Source organism: Lupinus angustifolius, chromosome LG11 (genome assembly GCF_001865875.1).
Source record: "Lupinus angustifolius cultivar Tanjil chromosome LG11, LupAngTanjil_v1.0, whole genome shotgun sequence".
Taxonomy (NCBI): Eukaryota; Viridiplantae; Streptophyta; class Magnoliopsida; order Fabales; family Fabaceae; genus Lupinus; species Lupinus angustifolius.
In genome coordinates, this window is record NC_032019.1 from 30900603 (window position 1) to 30923095 (window position 22493).

At 32.4% G+C, this 22493-nt stretch overlaps 3 protein-coding genes and 1 long non-coding RNA gene across 7 annotated transcripts; 2 read left to right on the top strand and 2 right to left on the bottom strand.

Moving 5' to 3' along the window:
- LOC109359909 lies at positions 288 to 2854 on the top strand. Its single transcript, XM_019604604.1, has 6 exons — positions 288 to 484; positions 1075 to 1222; positions 1305 to 1511; positions 1595 to 1687; positions 1798 to 1903; positions 2508 to 2854. Exons 1-6 carry the CDS (start codon positions 288 to 290, stop codon positions 2852 to 2854), a joined length of 1098 nt encoding a protein of 365 aa, XP_019460149.1.
- LOC109359104 (programmed cell death protein 4-like) lies at positions 6484 to 10170 on the bottom strand. Of its 2 annotated transcripts, none has more exons than XM_019603629.1 (4): positions 9995 to 10170; positions 8852 to 9243; positions 8621 to 8715; positions 6484 to 8356 (listed from the first exon to the last, which is right to left on the bottom strand). In XM_019603629.1, exons 2-4 carry the CDS (start codon positions 9090 to 9092, stop codon positions 6518 to 6520), a joined length of 2175 nt encoding a protein of 724 aa, XP_019459174.1. In that variant the 5' UTR covers positions 9093 to 9243; positions 9995 to 10170; the 3' UTR covers positions 6484 to 6517. The 2 variants fall into 2 exon arrangements, with proteins under 2 accessions (XP_019459174.1, XP_019459173.1); XM_019603628.1 differs by having other exon boundaries at positions 8852 to 9282.
- Positions 12402 to 12854, top strand: LOC109361236. The gene is made up of 2 exons (XR_002109280.1): positions 12402 to 12479; positions 12775 to 12854. It is a non-coding gene; the product is annotated as an uncharacterized LOC109361236 (long non-coding RNA).
- On the bottom strand, positions 12865 to 15319 carry LOC109361233 (uncharacterized protein Os08g0359500-like). 3 transcript variants are annotated; one of them, XM_019606623.1, is made up of 7 exons: positions 15215 to 15319; positions 14060 to 14246; positions 13818 to 13980; positions 13697 to 13734; positions 13554 to 13611; positions 13005 to 13252; positions 12865 to 12966 (listed from the first exon to the last, which is right to left on the bottom strand). In XM_019606623.1, exons 1-6 carry the CDS (start codon positions 15217 to 15219, stop codon positions 13122 to 13124), a joined length of 582 nt encoding a protein of 193 aa, XP_019462168.1. In that variant the 5' UTR covers positions 15220 to 15319; the 3' UTR covers positions 12865 to 12966; positions 13005 to 13121. The 3 variants fall into 3 exon arrangements, with proteins under 3 accessions (XP_019462168.1, XP_019462167.1, XP_019462166.1); XM_019606622.1 differs by having other exon boundaries at positions 13005 to 13253; positions 13547 to 13611; XM_019606621.1 differs by having other exon boundaries at positions 13005 to 13253; positions 13544 to 13611.

Below are 22493 nucleotides of genomic sequence, written 5' to 3' on the forward strand. Positions count from 1 at the left end.
AAGTGACGTTATGTACTACGGGAAATTGGTTGACATCATAGAGTTAGACTACTATGACATGTTAAGGGTTAGGCTATTTAAATGTGATTAGGTAGACACTACACTTAACAAGGGAATCAAAATTGATAAGTTTGGGATAACAAGTGTAAACTTTTCCCGTTTAATACACACCGGTGCAAATGAAGCATATGAGCCATTCATCCTTGCAACTGATGCTAGAATGGTATATTATATTGATGATCCAGTTGATCAAGGTTGGTGTTGTGTTTGCCACATGAAGCCTAGATATGGGTGATGTGAACTTTGAGGACTTAGAAGAGTCATCAATGGAGGACATACCTTTTTGTGAGCAACATTTGGAGAACATGGAAGAATTACAATTAGTGCGGGAATGTGTAAATGAACAAGAACTAGAACAAGAAAAATATGGATCAAATAATGTTGAAGATTGTGATAGTTGTAGTGATGCTGAAGAAGGAAGAATGTCAGAGTAGTTTAATATCCTATATTACGTACTTGACAATATAAAATAGACTTTTTTCAATTTGTGCTACACTTTTTGCATTATATCTTTAATTCATGTTATGATTCATTTAGTATATATTTTATTTCTTGTTATAGTTCTTCGTGTTAGCAAATTGTGCAGGTAATTGGTTCAATATGAAGCGTAAGAATTCTGGACAAGTAATGCTAGAAAAGCTACGAGAACAAAAAAGTGAAAACAATAGCGAAAATACCCAAAATACATAACAACAAACTAGTGACAATCAAGAGGGTGTTGAACCTGCACATGTGAATACAAAAGATGCTTCATATGGTGATGACAACTTTGAAACCTCCTTAAACTCAAATGAAACTCAATCAAAAAATAGAGAGGAACCCTTATTTGTAAAAGTTAAAGGTAAGAGCAGTATTCCATTAACTTCAATATGTTATTATGTGTTTGCCTTCAATACTTTGTTCCTTATACATAATTGCATATACCTCTTCGGGAGAAATTGAAACTCGAAAAATGCAAGCAATTCAGGTTTGGCATTTGGAAAAAACTAAAAAAGTTATTGTGGAACTCAATAGTTATGGACAAAGCAATGACAATGGCTCAAACTTACTTGTGAGATTTCTTGGTAAACTAGCTCAAAACTCAACAATTTGTCCCATATATGTTACAAGATGGGATTGGATGTCAAAGGATAATAAATACCAACAATGGAAGTATATTCAGGTAATTATTTAATTTTTTGCAATTTTAATAGTTTTTCCTATTGCCATTGAAAATTGACTAGTGTATTTAATGATGAGTGAAGGAAAATTTTGAGTTTGATTATGTTGCTGGAGTCAAATGGGCTATGAGTACTCTAGGTGAAAGATGGAGGGCCTATAAATATAGGTTAAGGTGTAAGTATTTCTATCCTAATAAAAGTAAGAAAGACATACTTGCTAATCCTCGTCCAGGTTTAGATTGTGCTGATTGGACTGCATTTGTGCATCACTATAAGGAGGATAAGATGAAGGTAAGCATTATGTTACGAAGTATTTAATGTCTCCAAGCCTTGTATTTTTCTAATATAATGACTACAACGTTTGGCAATTGTAGAAACAAAGTTTGGCGAACACCAGAAATCGTACGAATCTTAAAGTTACTCATGCTGGTGGTAGTATGAGCAATGCAAGAAGAGGTCGTCAAATGGTAAGTTGTCCTAGGTAATTATTGTCCTAGGTAATTGTATTATTTTAGATAATGAAGTTTTGTGAATATGAAAACTTATGTTTTAATATATATTTCATTAATTGTTTTAGGAGCTAAAATTGCAAAGACCTATATGTTGTGGTGAGGTTGTTTTGTCAACTTTGTTGAAGAAGGATGGAAGTTATGTGAGCGAAGAAGGAAAAACTATAGATGTAAGTAATTTAAAGTCTTTTCACATATGTCCTAAAAACTCTAGCTATAAGTACACAACTTTTACCTTATTCTTTAAACTGTGGTATGCTGAATGTTGGAATGCAAGTTAAACCTCAGTGCCCTTAATGACCTTTTGAGTATATCATAGCTCCTATACTTATTTGGGAAATCCATTATGTCATTGGCTAACAGTGCACATCTAATCAATTAAAAAATTAAACACTGAGTTGTCATGGCATGATAGAAAACAAAAGTAGAACATCTTGTTTCATCTATTATATCATGTGTAATAATTGTTGTAATATATGTTAAATTTCTAATAAATGAGTTGATATACATGTTAATTCTTAATGAATAATTTGTTTTGTGCTTTTAACAATTTGAGAAAGTGATAAGCTATGAAATGGATAATGGTATGCAGTTAGTTAGGTAAGCAAATGCATAATATCATTTTGTCATCTCTAATTCTATTGAGGCAATTTTCCATTATAGGTTACTGCCATGCAATTTGCAAATTGCCTTTATATAAATTATTAATTTCTTGTTACTTAATAGGATAAAATATCATAGCATTTACCTCAAGATTAAGAAAATGTCACTACTTCAGGTGTTTCATCGAAGGTATTTGCTCATCCTAATGATGCAATTGGAAAAGCATATGGAGCTGAACATTTAGGTCGATTGCATGGTTTGGGTACTGGTATTTGTCCCTCTAGTGTTTTTAGAACGTCTAGACATTTTACTGGTTTTGTAGATTCTAGTGGCTCTAGTCAACAAAATGTTGAAGACTTAAATAATTATGTACAAACTTTGGAAGTAAAGCTATCAGGATATGAAGAGACCAAGGATCAACTTGCACATTCTCAGAATCGATTGGCTACTCTTGAGAAGTTTCTAGTCGAAAAATTTGGTAGTGAGTTAACCACTTCCGCCTGTGATGTTCCACCATCTTAGTTATTATAGTTTCTTAGATATTCATGAACTTGTATGATCTTAATATTTTGTTTTTTTATAAGGATTGTTGAATGTTAAACATTTCTTTATTGTATAAGATTCGCTCTTCTAATGGTATAACACTTTTACTACCATTATTATTAGCTAGCAAATATTTAATTTTATTATAATTTTACCATTATATTATTGAAAATAAAGATTGTTATTCAATGACACATTGGGATCATGAGAGGAGTATGTATGAAATTAATTTTAAATAAATTTAATTAGCCACAGTTGGATTGTAGCAAAATAAATAACTTAGTGGCAAAATCATCAAGTTAGCCACGGTTTCCACCGTAGTTGAATTGTATAGACAGTGGCTAGATAAATGTTACCACACTTTCTAGTAGTGTAGCGAATTGACATAATGATCGTGGCTAAATTTTAGCAACGCCACTCCTTGCCACAACAACAACTGTGGCCACTCAGTTTAGCTATGGTTTTTTTGCACATTAGCCACGGTTTCAATCGTGGCTAAAAGGAAGTTTTACTGTAGTGCATGGAGCAACTAGTAAGGACTAGAACCTTGTAACAGAGGACTAGGCAATCTGTTAATGATGTGGACAACATGTTGGATAGCAAAATTCCAAAGAATGGAAGGTAAATGTGCTTGAAAGAAAATGGCTCTAGCAACATTAAGATACGTTGGTGTTTTCTCTCAACCACATCATTTTGTTGAGGTGTGGCAACACAAGACCTTTGATGCATGATTCCCTTAGAAGAGAAGAAGTCATGCATCAAAAACTCAACTCCACTATCACTCGTAAGAGATTGCAACTTTGTATTAAACTGATTTTCAACAATCCATTATTAATCATTCTCCTTGAATTGAAAATGAATGAACTCGTTCTCCTTGAATTTAATTGAATGAATTACATAATACACCAAACTACTATATATAGTAATTGGTTAAATAATAATCCAAACAACTTTCCACAAATAGAAATAAGTTTAATCTAATCCATTCCTTAGAGAGGATAACTATATCATTAACCAAATACCCAATCATTATTAATCAAGGTTATAAACCAACAAATGATTTAATAGCAAAGTTTCTTCATCATTCATTTATAACCACATCAAAGCCATGGTCATCTATGATAAATTAGAGACGAATGAAGAAGACAAATCATTACACAAGAAAGTGGTAAAAATATTTAAAGGCAAAAAACAAAGTTAGTCCAAATTTCAATTAAAACAAAAAGAAGACACTTCAAATTCAGGGGCCATATTGTGATCTTGAGACTTATTTTTTCTTTCGAAAGTAGAAGTGAAGGTGACACTTTAGTCGGATTAAGGCTCAATTGTTATTGTTTTCTAAGTTATCCTCCACCACTATGCTCTTCCCATATAACAATACACGTTGTACTAATACAAGGTATGTGATTTATACAATTTATCATTTTTTACATTATTATTACTAAATTATCTTTATGAAGAATCCAATGGTACCATAAATTTGATATGCCGAAAGGTAAATAAGAGAATTATGTAATCATGCTCTCACCTCTTCTATAACAAAACTCTTCATATCATCTGAGTCAGCTCCAATCCAACACAAATTTTTTGAAGCCAAACATCAACAAGAGAGACGTAGGCATAGAAATCACATATATGACATAAAACACACATATGACACCACATATTCAGAGAAATATGACAATTTTTAAAAATTAAAAGATAAGGAATTTCTATATACATGATATATTCTTAGTAATAAGAATAACATAGAAAAATGAGTATTTAATTGAATATATCTATTAAGTGATGTTTGATAGTTGCATCTTCTATCTATATTGCTTATGAAATTTCATTTGTGGATGCTCTTAGTCCATAAACATCTTACAATCATTTTTAATCAAAGACCAGCTTCATTTTCTTTTTTGTTGTGAATCCATTTTCAAGTGGGTTGAAGTTGAACAGAGGGAAGAAAACACATCATAGATACTTTACCAATATAATTAATAGATGAGTAAGACTATATACATCTATTATCCATAGATTTTAGGAATCTCATGCACTATACCACATTTTTTCCATTGTCAGATAAGATGCAATTAACTGGGTTATAACGAAAGCAATTTTAGAGGAAGGCTTTTTAAGCTTCCAATGTTAGAAAATGAATTTAACATAAAAAAAAGTTGAAGTACAAATGTCAACAACTATACCTAATCGTCATAACATTATTATTGTGCATTACAAAAGTCATGCTTGACTTTAGTACAAGCATAAAAAGCGTGCAAAAAAATGATATATTCATAGAGACTATATAACAGATTCCTTGTTTATGCTTCTTCCAAACAAATTCATATGATAGGGTATGATTTAAATAAACAAAATCTTATTATATAGTTTTGATATTATAAGAATCAACTTATGTCAAATGCATCTTTTGCTTCAACACATAATATTACTTCATCTTTGTAAGGGAACATATATTCTGTCCTACAATTTATGTCACTACGTATACTATAAGTTGTGATTGATTAAAAAAATAATTAATAATTAACCTTTTAACTTAAATATATTTTCCCAATCAATCGTAGTTGATGACACATGTAGTGACACAAATTGTGAGATAGCGGATGTGATCAACTGAGCACTATGCCACCTTGAATTCACTTATGGATCCATCTGAGTTGGTCTTGTTGGAAAATCATTGATTAAAGAACCTGCCAAGGAATTAGCAGAATTTAAAACGTGTACAAGAACTTAATGCATCCACATTCCATTAGCACAATAGTACCAAGTTTGCACAATAGATTTCCAAAACTGATTTCATGTGAATCTAAATATACCGGTCAGTCAAATACAAGTAAATAGCAACATTAGCACAATAGTACCAAGTTTTGTGAATTCTTAAGCAGTTCTGACTTTGTAAGGTCTAATCTGAAAGAGTCATCTATTTTATTTGGTTAATTTTAAATTTCTGATTTAAAAACATAAATGTAGCCATGAACACATAAATTTTGGATTCCAACAGGCAGCCATAGAATTGCATAAATATTTGCCTGTATGCTTTGATAACCTTAGACAATCAGAGCTTTTAAGGGATTTTATGAAATGACAAACATTTATTAAAAAAAATGCGGCCAGTGCAGGAGACTCTCACTTAGTGGAATTTGAGAATGGAATGATAGATATATGCAACCTTAACCCCACAAGCGGAGAGACCGTTTCCAAGATTTAAACTCGTAATCTCATGGTTACTAAGCAACAACCTTACCATTGCACCAAACTTATCCCAACATTTATTTATTCACATGAATATATGATTATATAGCTTATGCTAGCTTCAAGCAGTCTGGTGAACACAAGAAAGATATTGCATTGGATTATTTTAGACTGTATTTGATAAATAAATCCACATTTCATTCATATCATGACAATCATTACAGGGTAGGAAGAAGTTATTTAAAGCAGCTTCAGCTCTTATAGTCTCTATGACAAATGAAACAGAAACAGAAGTAGTATATTTAAAGAAATTTCAAGTTTGTTATACAAGGCTACTTATGCATGTATAGGCTAACCTATTTGTGCCTTCATGCTTATTTATTTAATTAGTGTAGATTAGGAAAAGAGACAAAGAAAAACTAGTATTTTATATTACCCACATTGCAATTATAAATTTCCATTCTCTGTTGCATTTGCATGTTCCTGTTTGCTGAAAGAAGTTGAATTTTCCAACCATCCTTGAATCTTTGCTTGTTCAACATAGTATGCAAACTGGTTTTTAGCATCAGGGACATCCAAAGCTAAGTCATCAAGAGATTCTGCAACTCTTCCGAAACCTTTCACCATTTGGTTCATAGTTATTAGGCCAGTTTCGAAACACTCCTTGAGCAGACCCCACAATCTCTCATTCTTCTTTTCCATGATTGCTACCAAAGCTTTCTTAACAACTTCATGGTGGAAAAATGGCATTCCTAACTCTTTCATGCAACGACAAGCCTCCCTTATTTCCCCTCCGGACTCGTACTCCTCCAAAAGCTTTCCGATCTTGTCCTTGACATCCTCAACTGCCCAGCCAGGCCGGCTGCTTCCCCCGCCACCCCAACACCTCAAGATTCGCTCTCCGGAAAGTCTAGCATTTAGAGTTGACTTAGCCATTTGAAGCACTTTGCTTCCGATCGAATCCGGCCCCAAACATTGTGTTCCAATCTCCACAAGATGTTGTGGTGCCAGGACTTCATCCACCACTGCTCTAGCAAGAAACATAGCAAGATCCTCAACAACAACAGGGTTATCAAGAGCAGTGTCATCTGCTGATTCTATTAACTTCACAAAGCCACTTACAACATCATCAGCTGGGAAACACAAAGATGAAAGCAACACCGAAGCCATTTCTTTCTCCCTATTCTTCCTGTCCATTGCCAGTGTTATCAGTTTCTTGACAAAGATTGCATTGAGTTCAGCACAGTTGCTGCTATTCTCTTGTTCTAGACAACTATTTACCTCCGATATATCACCGGATAAGAAGTACTCTTGAATAATAGACTGAGTCTTTGTCTTGAAATTTATGGCAGTACTATCTTTAATTGAGTTCTTTTCCGGGTCCACGGAAAATGATTTCAAGGATGACACACACAACCAGCCCTCAGAAGCTGCTTTGGATATTAACTGCTGCAGTACTTCGCGTGCATTCGGTATGTCAAGTGTTAAGTCATCAACAGTGTCAATCAACCGACCGAACCCTTTAGACATCTGGCTAGAGTTGATGAAACCATCCTCAGCTGCCTCCTTCAACAGGTCTAGTAGTGGACCTTCTGCTTGACGCCTCTCCATTGCCATTATAAGAGCACGTTTCACTATCTCATGATGGAAAAAAGGGACTTTCAAATCTTTGATACATCTAAAAACTTCTTTCTTGTCACCACTCACTACATACTCTTTCAAAAAATTGTTTATCCTAACCTTCACATCATCAACTGTCATATTCTTACTACCTCCCCAGCGCCGTTCTATGATTTCCACGTGCAAAGGTGCTGATAGATAGCTCTTCTCAGCTTTTTTCAATACCTCAACCCCTTTCGAATCTTTCGGTAAGGAAGCCATATGTTTCTTCAAAAATGCAGGGGGAAGTATGTCATCAACCACAGCCCTGGCTAAGAAAAGTGCTAGTACATCAACTGTATCTGGTATATCTACAATCAAGTCATCTGCTGAATCAACTAATTTGCTGAATCCTTTGTAAACTTGTGCAGGTTCGAATGTATCAGCATACAGCGCAGATAACAGTATAGCAGCCATTTCTTTTTCTTTGTCATGTCTGTCCATTGAGATAGAGACAAGCTTCTTGACAAAATAGTATCCATACAGCGGTTTTCCGAGTTCTCTAATTTCATTTATTGTTGCAACAACATCATCAGTGGTAAAGTACTCTTCCACTATTATTGTAGCTTTTTTCTTGTAATCATCCAGATCTGTGTTCTTTTTCTTTTCATTTAAGTTGTCATAATCCTGCAAAGACCATATGTACTTTTTATAGTCCTAGGTGTTACATAAAAAACACACCAATAGACCAAATTAAGTGGCCAAATATTTTATCCATATAATATATGCTGCTATTATAAAATATAGATATATCCTAAGTTATATTTATGTATATGTTTAATTTTTTTAACGTTTGGTAGAATCTTACGATCATACGTTTCACGTGTTTACATACCCCTTTCAATTTTACATAAGATCTTGATTTTGTCAACTATGATATTAACTCCTTACCTCAGTGCTGTCATAGTTTGGATCATTGGGGTCAAGAGAGTTCAGGTCATCTGTTTCAAGCAATCCACCCCAAGTACCTTTCCCACCAGAACCACCTAACACAATAAGATTAGGAACATAGAATAAAAATGTCAATCCTTGAAATTTATAGAACAAAAATATTTAGTACACAATTTGATAACTATAAAACACTAAATCAGAATATTCTTCTATAATAAGTGACGACTTTACCTTTCTTCGGACGTCCATCGATTTGAGAATGTGATTGCTTACAATGCCTAGGACTTAGATTGCTTCCCTTGCCTTGCACCTTTGGGGACCTTGGAGACTTAGGAGACCTTGGAGATTTAAGGGATCTTGGTGACTTAAGAGAAATTTGCAATGGAGAAACAGATGATGGATCTGCACTTTCTGTTGCAGATTGATGAAGCTCGCGATGCTCTTTCGATATATAACCTTGACCAAAATCCATTATGGTTATCTTAAAACTTCCACTGTTAACCAATAGAAGTTATGTATACTCAACAGAATGCCAGCATCAGAGTAAATCAGAGCAAATGCCACAATAGAGGACACTTCGATCTCTAATATGCTTCTTGAGTGAATCTTCTTTATGCTTTGTACTATTGTAAATAAAGATTGTTATGTATTTCCCTTCTGTCCTACAATCATAGCAAACTTGGGCATGAATTTGCATGTACAGCAATGTTGCAAATTTATCAGAATACACAATTAGAGCAAAATCATCAATGCTTTTGATAGAATGAACTGTGGTAGCAACTCAGCAAAACCATTCTTATTGAAAAAGAAAACTCTCCAAGCCTTCAGAGAAAGAAAACAAAACTAGTCCTCTACAGCACAACATCAAGATATGTACACTCTGTATACCTTTGTTTCTCATTGGTCAGAAAATTAAAACATGAATTAAATATATATTAACTTTATATTTTCTGACCAATGAAAATGAAAGGTACATAGAATGATACATATCTTGGGACAGAAAATGTTCTTCCTTCGTGTACAATGCCAACATGTATGCCATTTAATTTGTTAGAGAAAGAAATTTTTTGACATGAAGATATTTCATTCCCTTCATTGCACTTATCCAAATACAAGAGAATGAGATTTTATAGGGTACAATGGATGATCTTTTAACATCTAGGCACATGAAGCAAATTAGATACTATATAGTAGATACACAAACCTCCACATTCAAGTTAGATATACTCTAAATGATTGTGCAGTTAAACCAAAAGATCGCAAGACAACATCATTATTATTGTGCTGACGCTCACTCTTATGAATAAAACTTTTTCCAATATCAATTCAACATGATTATCCATCAAAGTTTAGAGGAAAATTATATAAGATTACCTTCAGATATTGCTTCAAATAGATAAAGCTTGCGGGAGCAGCATGATCACACAGTAAATTTTTGGTGTGAAGTTTCTTTGGATTAAGACTGTGTCTATATTTTATTATTATTTAATTTTACCCTGAAAAGTTGCAGTTAGTAACAGTTATTTTTATTTTGTAATAATGAGGAGAGTAACAATGTTAAAAGTTTGAGGTGTTTGTATTGTTTGGTCAGAAATGAAAGCGGATCTTGAACAAGTTTGTTACGTCTAGGATGCTACAGATTCACATTTCCTGCCTATAGAAACGGGGGAGGAAAAAACCTAGGAGACCAAGTAATTATTTTAAACATTTTTTAAATACTACTTTTGCATTTTGTAAAGGAAATATTATTTTTACATTACTTTTACTTCTTACACAGAATTAATATAATTAGTGGAGGTTGCTCAAGGGATGCAAATTTAATCATAAAAAGTAGTGTTTACTTCATTAAAAAATGCAGTAAATAGATTTTTTGAAAGATCAATTGTTGGGATCACAATAAGTACCAGACTCACACGTACCTTATGGATGATATACATAATTGGTTAGGTTTGGGTTTGTATTTTTAGATCCAAGGGTAATTAAGACTAACTGTTGGATGGATACGAGTCCAGATAATGAGGTATCTAGACTCGTAGGTATCTGAATTCACTATTCGTTCCTAAATCAATATATAGAATTATAATTGTAATGTAATTTTGTTAAATGATAATTGTAATATTATATTAATTTATAAATATAATTGTTATATTGTTAAATAGTGATGTTGTATTATTAATTTATGATGTAATGTTATCTTGATTGAAGAGTTCCTACTAAATAATTTTTTCATCACAATGTTGAAGTTGTCTTTATGTTTGTTTGAGTAAAATGAGTTGTGTTTAATAATCAATTTAAATTATATTTAAAATTTTAAATTACGCTTTATAATTTTTTCTCTTAATTGTCTAAATAGTTGAGAGAACTATAAAAAACAAACAAATAATTACATAAATAACTCGAAACAAACATACAAGGACATGCCAGTGGCTAAACCAGCACTATCAGCATGAGCCGGAGCGCAAAATAGTAGATTAACCTCTCTTCCATTTTACTTATGTATACTTGTTGTGAACGTGATTCATATTCTACTGAAACAATGTCAAATTGTGTTGAAACACACAGTCATGTTCCTTATACATTATTAGTGGATGAGATACATATTAATCATGATCAGGCCGTAGAAGCATCCATGTATGTGTACCTTGGTCGTGGTGTGGCACACAATCGTACAAATGACCATGTGGTAAAGACATATGTTGGTAGACATCGACAGGACCAGGCCACAGTCATCAATATTTTTCTACATAAAACAATAATGCATAAGCATGAGCATGATTTAGAATGCCATAGTTTCATTTTTATGTTATGTAATATTATAAGTTTCTAATAAAACTTATAACAAATTAATACCTCTTAACTATGAAAAAATAGAAAATTATAAAGTTCATGATAAATATATATATATATATATATATATAAAAGTTATGTAAATTTTAAGAGAATAAAGTATATTTTCGTATCAAGAGATAATTATCTCTTTCAGCCAATAAAAATATTACTATGTACTATTTTATTTAGTTTTAGAAATATTTTTATAGAAAATGATTAAATATGACATATGTCATGATTTTACTGGCTAGATAAGATAACTTATCTCCTTGTACCCTGAAATATTTTATTCTCAAACTTTAGTTATGTAACCTAAACATAGATCCTTATTCTCTAATGCATATTGATAGTTACTCAATGCTCTAGGTATAACTAGCAGAACAATGTTGACAAATCTTTGTGTATTGCATCTCTTCCTTTTCTTTTTACTTCTTCATATGGCTTATTCCCAACAATGGTACATTAGAGGACTCTTAATCCTTAACTCAAGTGTCAAATTTGAGATGGGGAAGTTTAATGGAACTAACAGTTTGAGATTACGACAAATGTGAGTTATGGGTATTTTGGCTCAACAAAATCTCTAGAAAAGTGTAAGAATTATACGATTTTGTCTATCATGCAGTTCATGTATCACCTCATGAATTGAGAAGAGTTGAAAGGGCAAGCTGCAAGATGTAGTTTACTATCTATGCACTTGAGTAAAAAAAATACATGATCATACATCATCATTTATATAATATATATTACTTTTATTTAAAAATTAATAACGATTAATTCATATATAATAAATCATATAATGCTATTGAAGAATTCACAATGTTAGCCATCAGGTCCGGGACTTCGGCCCGGCTTCAAATACATCCCTGGTAATTGGTTGTGGTATCAGGTTTTGGAAGAATTGGACAAAGTATTTTTCAATATTTTCCCATTCCTCAAGCATTATTCCAATAGGTTTTTGTTGTTTTCTAAGAGGATCATGCATATTTTAGTAAGAATAAACCTCTCGAGTAAATGTGTAAAGTAAATATGGGTGTATCATTCTTTACATAATTAATTAAGATTTCAATGCATTTTAGATTAAAGAGTAAATACTCATTTCATTTCCACAGTTTGGTCGCTAAAATAATGAAAAACTCAAAATGATTCCAAAAAAATTTCAAATGCAGTCAAATTAGTCATTTAGCGTATTTTACAACACTTAATAAGGACTAATTTGACATACATTAAAAAAATTGGGACCATTTTGAGTTTTTTTATTTTTTGAATGGCCAAACTGGTAAGGTCGAAAAACATTCGAACATGTATTTACTCTGTATTAAATCAAGGGAACACCCTTGCTTACTTTACACATTTGCTCACTTCAGAAGAGCTATTTCAGACAGGTCACAACTGGTATAACTTCACACAAAATTTATAGCCCAATAATGCAAGCATGAATATTGCAGCTAAAGCATTACATTCTACCACTAAAAGTCAAACAGAGATAACATTATATGGTCCAACTCATATATTCCTAACTTCTCTAGTTAAAAACTCCAAGGTTAAATCAAATAACCTGAACATGCCAACACCTTACAATCCCAGGTTCCTACAATTGTTTTTGCTGCACAAGCTTTCAGAATACCTATCCTTACACATTCAAAGCTATGACATTGTTCATCATTCACAAGTTTTATGCTTTGGTGTCAGGTGCACTGCTTGGACCACCACCCACAGCCTCTTTTGTATCAGGTTCATTACCGATAGATGGTTGTCCTGCAACCTCCTCTTCAATGTCACTCTCATCATCATCATCATCATCATCTGGAGAGAAAAAGTTATAAGAAAGCAAAAGACAACCAAGAGAATCCAGTCAAATACAGCTAAAACAATATAAACTAAGAAAAAGGGCGGCCCAGTGCATGAGGTTCCCACTTAGTGAGGCATTGGGATGATAGATATATACAGTCTTACTCCCGCAAATGGAGAGACAGTTTCCAGAATTTGGACCCATGACCTCATGATCACTAAGTAAGGTTGACCACACTGTGAGCCTATCCCATAGATAACATGGAAAAAACTTTCAACCAACAAATAAAATAGGACAAAACTTAGATAGTCTTACCATCATCTTCGCCTGCATCATCGATACCCAGTCCCTCACCTCCACCCATGTTCAATTTCTGGATAAAAAGTGAGTTTAAAGATCAGTATCCAATCCAACTAAAAATATAAGTATCGAACTATCTTATCAGTTTTGCTACTTACAGAAAAATCAACGTCGCCAAAGTCCATATCAGATACAGCTGAAAAGTAACATACAAATGAGTCAAAGCAATGAAAAATGAAGATCTTATATTCAGAAAAAAAATCGAGTAAAATAACTGACGTTTACTATCATCCTCCTCATCTTCATCAACCCACTTGTCCCAATCAACTTTCAAAAATACGAGAAGCTTCCCTCCCTGCTTCAACAATCTGTCCCACCATTTGTTCTCAGCTTTTGTCACTAGGTAGAAGATATTTCTTGAAGTAATATTAGCTTTGCTATTCTGAGAAGACATATTAACACAAAATATAAGACAAATGTGGATAAGATCTGATTAACAAAACATTAACAGCAGCCCTTACATCTACATCGATCTTATCAAACAGATCAATGTCAACTTCATAAGGAATCTTATCGGCACCAGCAGTCGCAGAGAAGTAAAATTTCCCTTCAGGCTCCAGTTTGAGTTTCACATCCTGAGCATCAGGCAACTCAATTGTAATGTAGAGTTCATCAGACCTCTGCGCCCATTTCACAAGGGGATGGCGGCTGCATTATAAAACACAAATGAATAAACGAATTAAACATACTGAAAATCTTCCTCGTCATTTAGTGTCCCTAAATGACAAAAGAACAAAGCATAGCATGATTTCAGTCACACAACTTTAACAACAAAATACACACATGACATACTTCTATGTAATTTATTCGTTTCAATATACTATAATACACTTCAAAACCTCTTAAATAGTGTTAAGATTCTTTCGGGAACATTTATTTACTACCTCAAACTCTTAATTCAACATCATTACGTCCTTGATTAGATGTTCCTCAATAAGAAAAGATATCAATTTCTTTTGACCTTGTAAGCTCATATAAAATGTAAACTGTTTTCTAAATCCATATAAATATTATTCATAAAAAAATGAGAATCACCCGCATGACTATTTCCCTAGAAACATCAAACATATGATCTATAATGAAATTCCCATCACTTATAACAATCATCCCTGTGGTTGCAGTTGTGAGTGCAACCACATGGTTATGAAATTGCGGATTGCAACCATTGTGGTGTGATGTTTTTTGTGAGAAAATATTGTTTTTGATCCCGATGTTTTATGATGTGGCCACATAACTCGATTCAGAGCCACGCCGCATAAATATAGCTCAATGTGGCACACACGTGTGGTGGTCATGTGCATTCTCTCTCACCACAAAACCAATTGTACCTTTTGGTGAAATTCACTCTATGTTCCAACAAAAACAACAAAGATCCTTTCAAATTTTACTACTACAAAAATGGAGAAAACTTTGAACTACAGTTTCCTATAAATTTCAATTTCTGAAAGGCACACCATATGAAGATCGATATGAAATTATGGCTCTAAAGAGAATCTATGAATTGTCATGCAAAATGTAAAAACCCTAACTGTTTATAGGTTATTATTTACAAAAATAATAATAATAATAAAAGTAGGAGGAAAAGGAGAAGCAAGTGTAGGTGTTAAGAAGAGTACCTCATATTTGAATTATAATCAGAAGAATGTTTGGTGAAGAGGAGTTTCAGTAAGCAACCAGAGAGTGAAATGAAGTAATGGATAGGTTTACTCTCCAATATATTTTCTGCATATCACATCAAAAGAAAGAATTGGAGTTAATTTTTAAAATTCTCTTTATGTATTTTAAAAATTAAAATTAGTACTCAAATAGTGAATAGTATGAATATCATTTTTCAAATGGTCAAAAAAACCAATTTAGCACCTATTTCGTATTTGTTAAGATTATTTTGAATTTTCGAAGGACAAAGTGATATACAAATTTTTCAGAGACTAAAATAAGTTTTTACTTTACAAAAAAATTAAGAATGCACAAATGTTTTATACTATGGAAGCATTTTTTTCATTGACTTTTATTATTCATGAAGGTTAAACTCATTAAATAATTTACAATCACGTATTATTGAGAACAACCAGAAAATTGTTTTGGCCGTTGCTATTCCAATAGTATATTTTAGCTCAAGTTGGACATTTTTGTAAAAGAACAATGAGAAAATTTATTAATTATTTGAATAATTACGCATTTGAAGATGTTATTCTATTACCTATTTTACCTATGTAACAAAAAAAAGGTCCTCATGACATGTGTCAATCTCCCAAGTCTTTCATGACATGTGTCAATCTCTCAATCAAAACTTTTCCTCCAAAACATGTCTATGTTAATCATATGAAACTTTCAACATTGTATCTTCCCTTTTGTACATTATACATTTTAATTCTAATGAATAATGGACCCATTTGTTTTTTATTCTATAAAGAAATTACATCTCACAATAAAAGAGATTGAATCATTTTTCACATATGTTACTTCTCCCTCCATTATCATTTCATATGTTCATCTTCTTCTCCCCATTTCGTTTCATATTTCTCTCTTCTTCTCTCCCATGTCTACAATCCAATGTTTCATTCGTCAATCTTCATTTGTTTAAACCTAATATGATGACTTCTGTATCGCGCTACTCAATCTTCATCATTTTAAATTTGTTTTTATTTTATAAATATGTTGTTTAAAATGCATTTTTATTTATTTTTTCATTTATTAACTTAATATGATGACTTCTATATCCTGCTACTCAATCTTCGTCATTGTAGATTTTTTCTTATTTTGTAAATATGTTGTCTAAAGTACATTTTTATTGATTTTTATATTTATTTGTTTATTTTTAGATATGTTCTTATCTTCTAGATCTTTTAATTGATTTTTTGTTTATTATGTATGTATATTCTTATTTTTTTCTTTGATTTTGTTGTTTAGTATTTCATTATTTTGTTTATTTTGTATATGTGGTATGATTGATTTTATTATTTTGTAGATTTGTTCTTCCAATAATTATATTCCTTACAATTCTATTGATAAAGAAATAGTTAAATAATTATATTTTTAACGTCTTAAAGAAATAGAATAGTTCAATTTTTCTGGATCAGTTAAAAAAATGTTATTATAGACAGTTAATTAATAAAATTAAATGGTCAAATATATTAATTAATTTGATACTCATCAAATAAATAAATGTATATTATGATCATATATTATGGATAAATCATAATATATCATTGACCATTATAGGACAATAACAATAACAATATAAAATTATAAATTTGTTTTTCCTTAATCAATATCTTTATCGTTATTTCATACATTGTTGGATTTTTCAAATTTTCATCTTATTTTTTAGTTGAATTGATTTTGACAATTTTATTTTTACAAACTGTTGAAAAATCTATTCACACGGATTTACTTTAATGCATAATGATGAAATTATAAAATTAAAAAAAGATGAGGATAACTATTTAAAAATAAAAGGAATATGATTATCTATGCAATATTAAAATATAATGTTACTATAACAATATTAAAATAGTAATAATATGAATCATAACATATTGTTTGTAGTTATTTTAGAGTCAAATAATAATAATATGTATTTTTATACTAATCTTATTTTAGAATCAAATAATAATGAAATTATAAATTTATTGATGATTTTTTAATTAATAGGATACTACTAACTATATCATGTTATGTATGCGTAAAAACAATTTTGAGAAAGTCGAGCGAGATGTTAAACCGGAAGATGTCTCGTATTATGTTTAACCGATTTAAATAGTTAAACTATATGGTCTAACCGGATGATTTTATATATAATTAATAATTTTTATCTAGAAAAATATAATTATGTGTAAATGTATAGTCTTATATAATTAATAATTATGTATAATTATATTGAATTAACATATCTTCATATTTTTTAATTGAACCTTTTGGTTTATTTTCCAAGTTAATGCGGTTGGACCAGGTTTAACACAATCTGACTAGAATTTCTCCAGTTCAAAGTGGTTCAACCTTCATTTGGTTAAGATTGCAAATCAAAGTCGTTTTTAAGTTCGGCCAGCAGTTAGACCGGTCGAACAGTCAAGTCCAGTCCATACTGATAAAAAGAGAAACGAACTGACTCTCTTGAAGTTTACTCTCAACCATCAATATCTAAAAAATAATCAATTACTTTGATGCTGGACTATTGTAGCCACTAGGAACAACTAAATTAAACCATTATCATATTAAGGAGAATAAGTCATCTTCCAAGCTTCCACTAACTAGGTAACAACAAAGTCATTTTATCTTAGTCTATTAAATAAATACGTAAAGTTATTCAATAATATTTGCAACTAAAATGGAATTCGTGAAGAAAGAAAACAAGTAGAAGACGTAGGCTCAATATATTGGTTTTTGAATGAACTATTGTAATAATTTTAAGATCATATAAAAATTTTCTGGCATAATAACTTCTTTTTAATAACTTCCTTCTATATTCATTTATGTTCCTTAAATTTTGTTGTTTTTCACATTGTTAGTTGTTGGAACTTTCGCACTAATCTCTTTATTATTCAAAGTTCTCACATGTAATGAATTACAAACAATTATGTAGAAACAAAGATTTTGAACTGAAGTTTAATTTCTTGAGATTCAACATAAAAAATGTTTGTTATGTCGTTAAGATTTATTACTTTAAATTATTCATTCAAATTTATTTTTTGCTTTTATATTATAATTATTTTGACTTACATGACTATTTGTTGTTACAACTCATACAAGTGCTACAACTTTAATATTTATATTGTATTATTAAACTAATACATGTTTATGTTTAACTAACAACTTGGACCTTTTACTTAATTATAATTTTAAATATATTTTTCAAAACCAGCACGAAAATGGCCCGTGCAAATGCACGAGTATACCGCTAGTTATCACTAAAAAATTATGGTAAGAGTAACTTATTCTATTTTTGAAGGCTAACTTTTATTTCACAATTAGTCTTGAATGGCAAATGAATAAAGCATGTCTGAATATTAGAAAAAAAGAAAATTATACTTGTATGAGAAATAAGTGTTATTTAAAAAAAAGTGACAAATGAAATTAAGTTAAATAAAACATGGATATAGTGAAAATAAATCTAAATATTATACGAATAAATACATTTTCATTATTTTTTGTTAATTACAATATAATTTAAGAGTGATTTAAAAAATATCTCCTTAAATTTATTGATACATTTTGTAATGAACCAAAAATAATGAAAATGAATTGAATGATATACTATTTGGACTTGTCTCCACAATATATTATATTTTGTTTAACTTAATTACACTTATCATATTTTTTGTTTAAAAGATCACACTTATTTCTCATAGAGGAGCAGTCAGTGTAACATATGTATAAAAATCAGGAGGATTTTGGTACATGTAAAAAACGGAAAAGTGATTTGTGTAATTTCACCAAACCTCAGTAGATGTCCGTATAATTCACTTCTACAAAAATATAATCTTTCTATTATTTTAATTTTAGCAAGCCAATATATTTCACAATTATTCTCAATTGCAAAGTGAATAGGCAGTCTCCCATTCAATATTGTTTGCTTTGTAGAATTTAGAGAAGAGGTAGAAGTGAGAACGGTGAGAAGAAGAGGTTACTATTTGAGAGAGAGAGGAAAAAAAAGGAAAAGAGAAAAGGTGGAGAGAAAGAAAAAAGAATATACTTTGCTTTATTAACTTTTATGATTGATGAATACAAAAGGAGCATGAGCTATTTACTTATAGTAAATCAGAAAACTAACTAGAGATGTATCTGGTCATAAAGATTAGCCATATACATTAAAGGAATAAAAGAAGGCTAAATACATTGCAAGTGAAACAGTTATAAAATCAGTTAGTTAAAATTGAATACACTAATATTCCCCCTAAATTTGGAGCTATTGTGACCTTGTCGAGCATTATATAGATCAGTGATGTGAAGTTTGTCTCGAAGAAGAGTAAAACGAGAAGTAGAGAGAAGTTTGGTAAGAATATCCGCAACTTGATGCTCAGAGGAAACACACTCAACTAATAAATGTTTGCTGATTACTCTTTCTCTGACCGAAAAAAAGGTCAAGTTCAATATGTTTGGTCCCGGAGTGCAAGACTGGATTTCTGGAAAGTAAAACTATGATCATATTATCACAATATACAACTGGAACAAAACTCTTAAACTGTAACTCCTGAAGGAGACTCTGAATCTAGATAATCTCACTAGCAGTAGTGGTCAAGCTGCGATATTCGACTTCAGCTATAGACCGAGCAACCCATTCTTGCTTCTTTGACCACCAAGAAACCAGATTAGGACCGAGATAGACACACACCTAGAAGTAGATTTTCTATAATCAGGATCAGAAGCCCAATCAACATCACACTGAGTAAAGAGTGGAAGAGGACGATGAGGAGATGTTGGTCTTAAAAGCAGACCATGAGTAATAGTCCCTTGAAGATATTGCAAGAATCATTTTATGGTCTTCCAATGTTCCTCCTGAGGTTGAGAGAGAAACTGGCAAACCTTACTGATACTATTAGAAATCTATGGTCTTGTAATCGTGATATACTGTAAGACCCCAGCAAGAGATCGATATATTTTTCCATTCTCCAAAAAATTGCTCCCATGCTTAGTAAGCTTGCATCCTCCAACCATAGGAGTAAGCAGACTCTTCATATCATCCATATGAAATTTTTGTAGTATGTCCTTGATGTACTTGGATTGAGTAAGAAGAAGAGACACATTCAGAAGTTTCTGAATTTCAATACCCAGAAAATAATCCAAAGCACCAAGATCTTTAAGAGCAAAAGCAAGATTCATCTTCTGAATAATATAATTCAGAAGTGGCTTGATCAAAGTGGGAGAGGTACCCATGATTATAATATCATCAACATAACATAAGACAAATAGTTTGTATGCAGAAGTAGTCAATAGAAAGAGAGAGTGATCACACCTACACTTTTGGAAACCAAAGGACAAGAGCGTGCCAACCAATTTGTCAAACCATGCACGAGGAGTTTGCTTAAGACCATAAATGGCTTTATTCAACTTGCAAACTAAAGTATTATCAGAAGTCTTGAATGCTTCTGGTTGTTGCATGTATACTACCTCCTCAAGAAATGCATTCAGAAAAGCATTATTAATATCAATTTGTTGAACATCTCATCCATATGTTACAACTATAGTTAGCACAACTTTTAGAGTAACAAATCTTACAACAGGAGAGAATATCTCATTGTAGTCAAACCCAGGTTTTTGATGAAACCCTTTAGAAACCAACCGAGCTTTGTATTTATTAATGGTATCGTTAGGATTCTCCTTAACCTTGAACACCCATTTGCACCCAATAGCCTCTCTATGCTCAGGTAGAGGAACCAAACTCCAAGTGTCATTCTTTATTAAAGCATCAAATTCTGCTTCCATAGCACTTCCCCACTTAGGAAGGGACAAAGCTACCTTGGTTGATCTCGGCTCAACATAGGCAGTGAGAGCACTAGGTGTAGACAAAGTCCTAGACTGAACAGTTTTCGACCGAGTAAGCATAGGGTGAGAGTTAACGGGAAGAACCTGACTAGGACTAGGACTCAAGGGAGAATGAGTAGAAGAAGGAGAAGTAGAGGATGAAGTAGGGTTGGAAGTAGTAGATGAGGTAGAGGAATGTGGCAGACTACTCGAAGGAGGAGACTGAGACACCACAGTAAGAGGTATACACACACTACTACTAGACTATTGATTGGGTATGAAAGAGGGAGAGATAGTGAAAGGGAACTTGGTCACATTAAAAACAACATCACGAGAAATGTACAATCTACCCATAGAGGAGAGACACTTATGTAACACCCCGAAAAATACTTCTCAAAACATTGCGGAAAAATGGGTAATTGTTTTTTTTGAATTAGTGACATAAAATTGTTTCCTTTTCAAAACCTTCCTTTTCCAAGACATCACTTTAAGTAACTCGAATGCGGAAAATCAACTTATCGTTATCGAATGATAACTTAACCTGATTCACAATTTCCTGAATAACATAATGCATATAATCGGTTAAGTCAGAATTAGTTCATACAAACTAAGTCAACAAGGCGGAAACTACCTCGCCACTAACATATACAAAAATAAAAAAGAAACACAGCCCCCCATCAAAACAAAAGGGGCACCGACTGGCCACAAGCTGACTCAGAAGATTCCAGGAACGCTGGACCCCTCACTAGGGTCCTCCTCCTCTTCCGAGTCAGACACGAGGTCGATCACCTCCACCGAACTCTCTACATTTACGAGTTCAATGACCTCGTCCTTCTCTTCCTCTTCCTCCACTTCGTGATGCCATAACCTCGCGGCATAATTTGGAGGGGATGACATTCTCAAAACCTTGGTCTTCTTGCAGGGACCTCCTCCAAGAACCCGGATCCTCGTGGCTCTACTGGATGACGGAGCACCCAAACAATCTGACCACGTCCTCCGACCGTGGAAGGGAATAGCGTCATCACTCCTGACTGGCGGGTACCGAAGTCCATTCTTTGGAGACCTTAGCCCCCTTGGCGGCAAGGTGAAAGAAGTATCAATGTAGGTGTCAGGCTGAGGGATCATCATCGATGACCCGTTGCACACCATGTGCAACGATAGACCGCAAGGGCATGTGTATGTGTATCTGTGTCCATCACTATCCCATTGTCCCATCCGGGACATCATGAAGTGATAGCCTCGTATGTGAGTGTCGTTGTTGGCCATCTGCATAGTAAATATAAACAAATCAAGAACAATGCAGCAGAGAGAGTAAGACATCTAATGAACATAAATTCATTGACGGCGTGGACTTACTCAGAATATCACACTCAGACATAAAATATATTTGACATATAATTCATCATTTATCATAAACATCATGAAGTAATACAT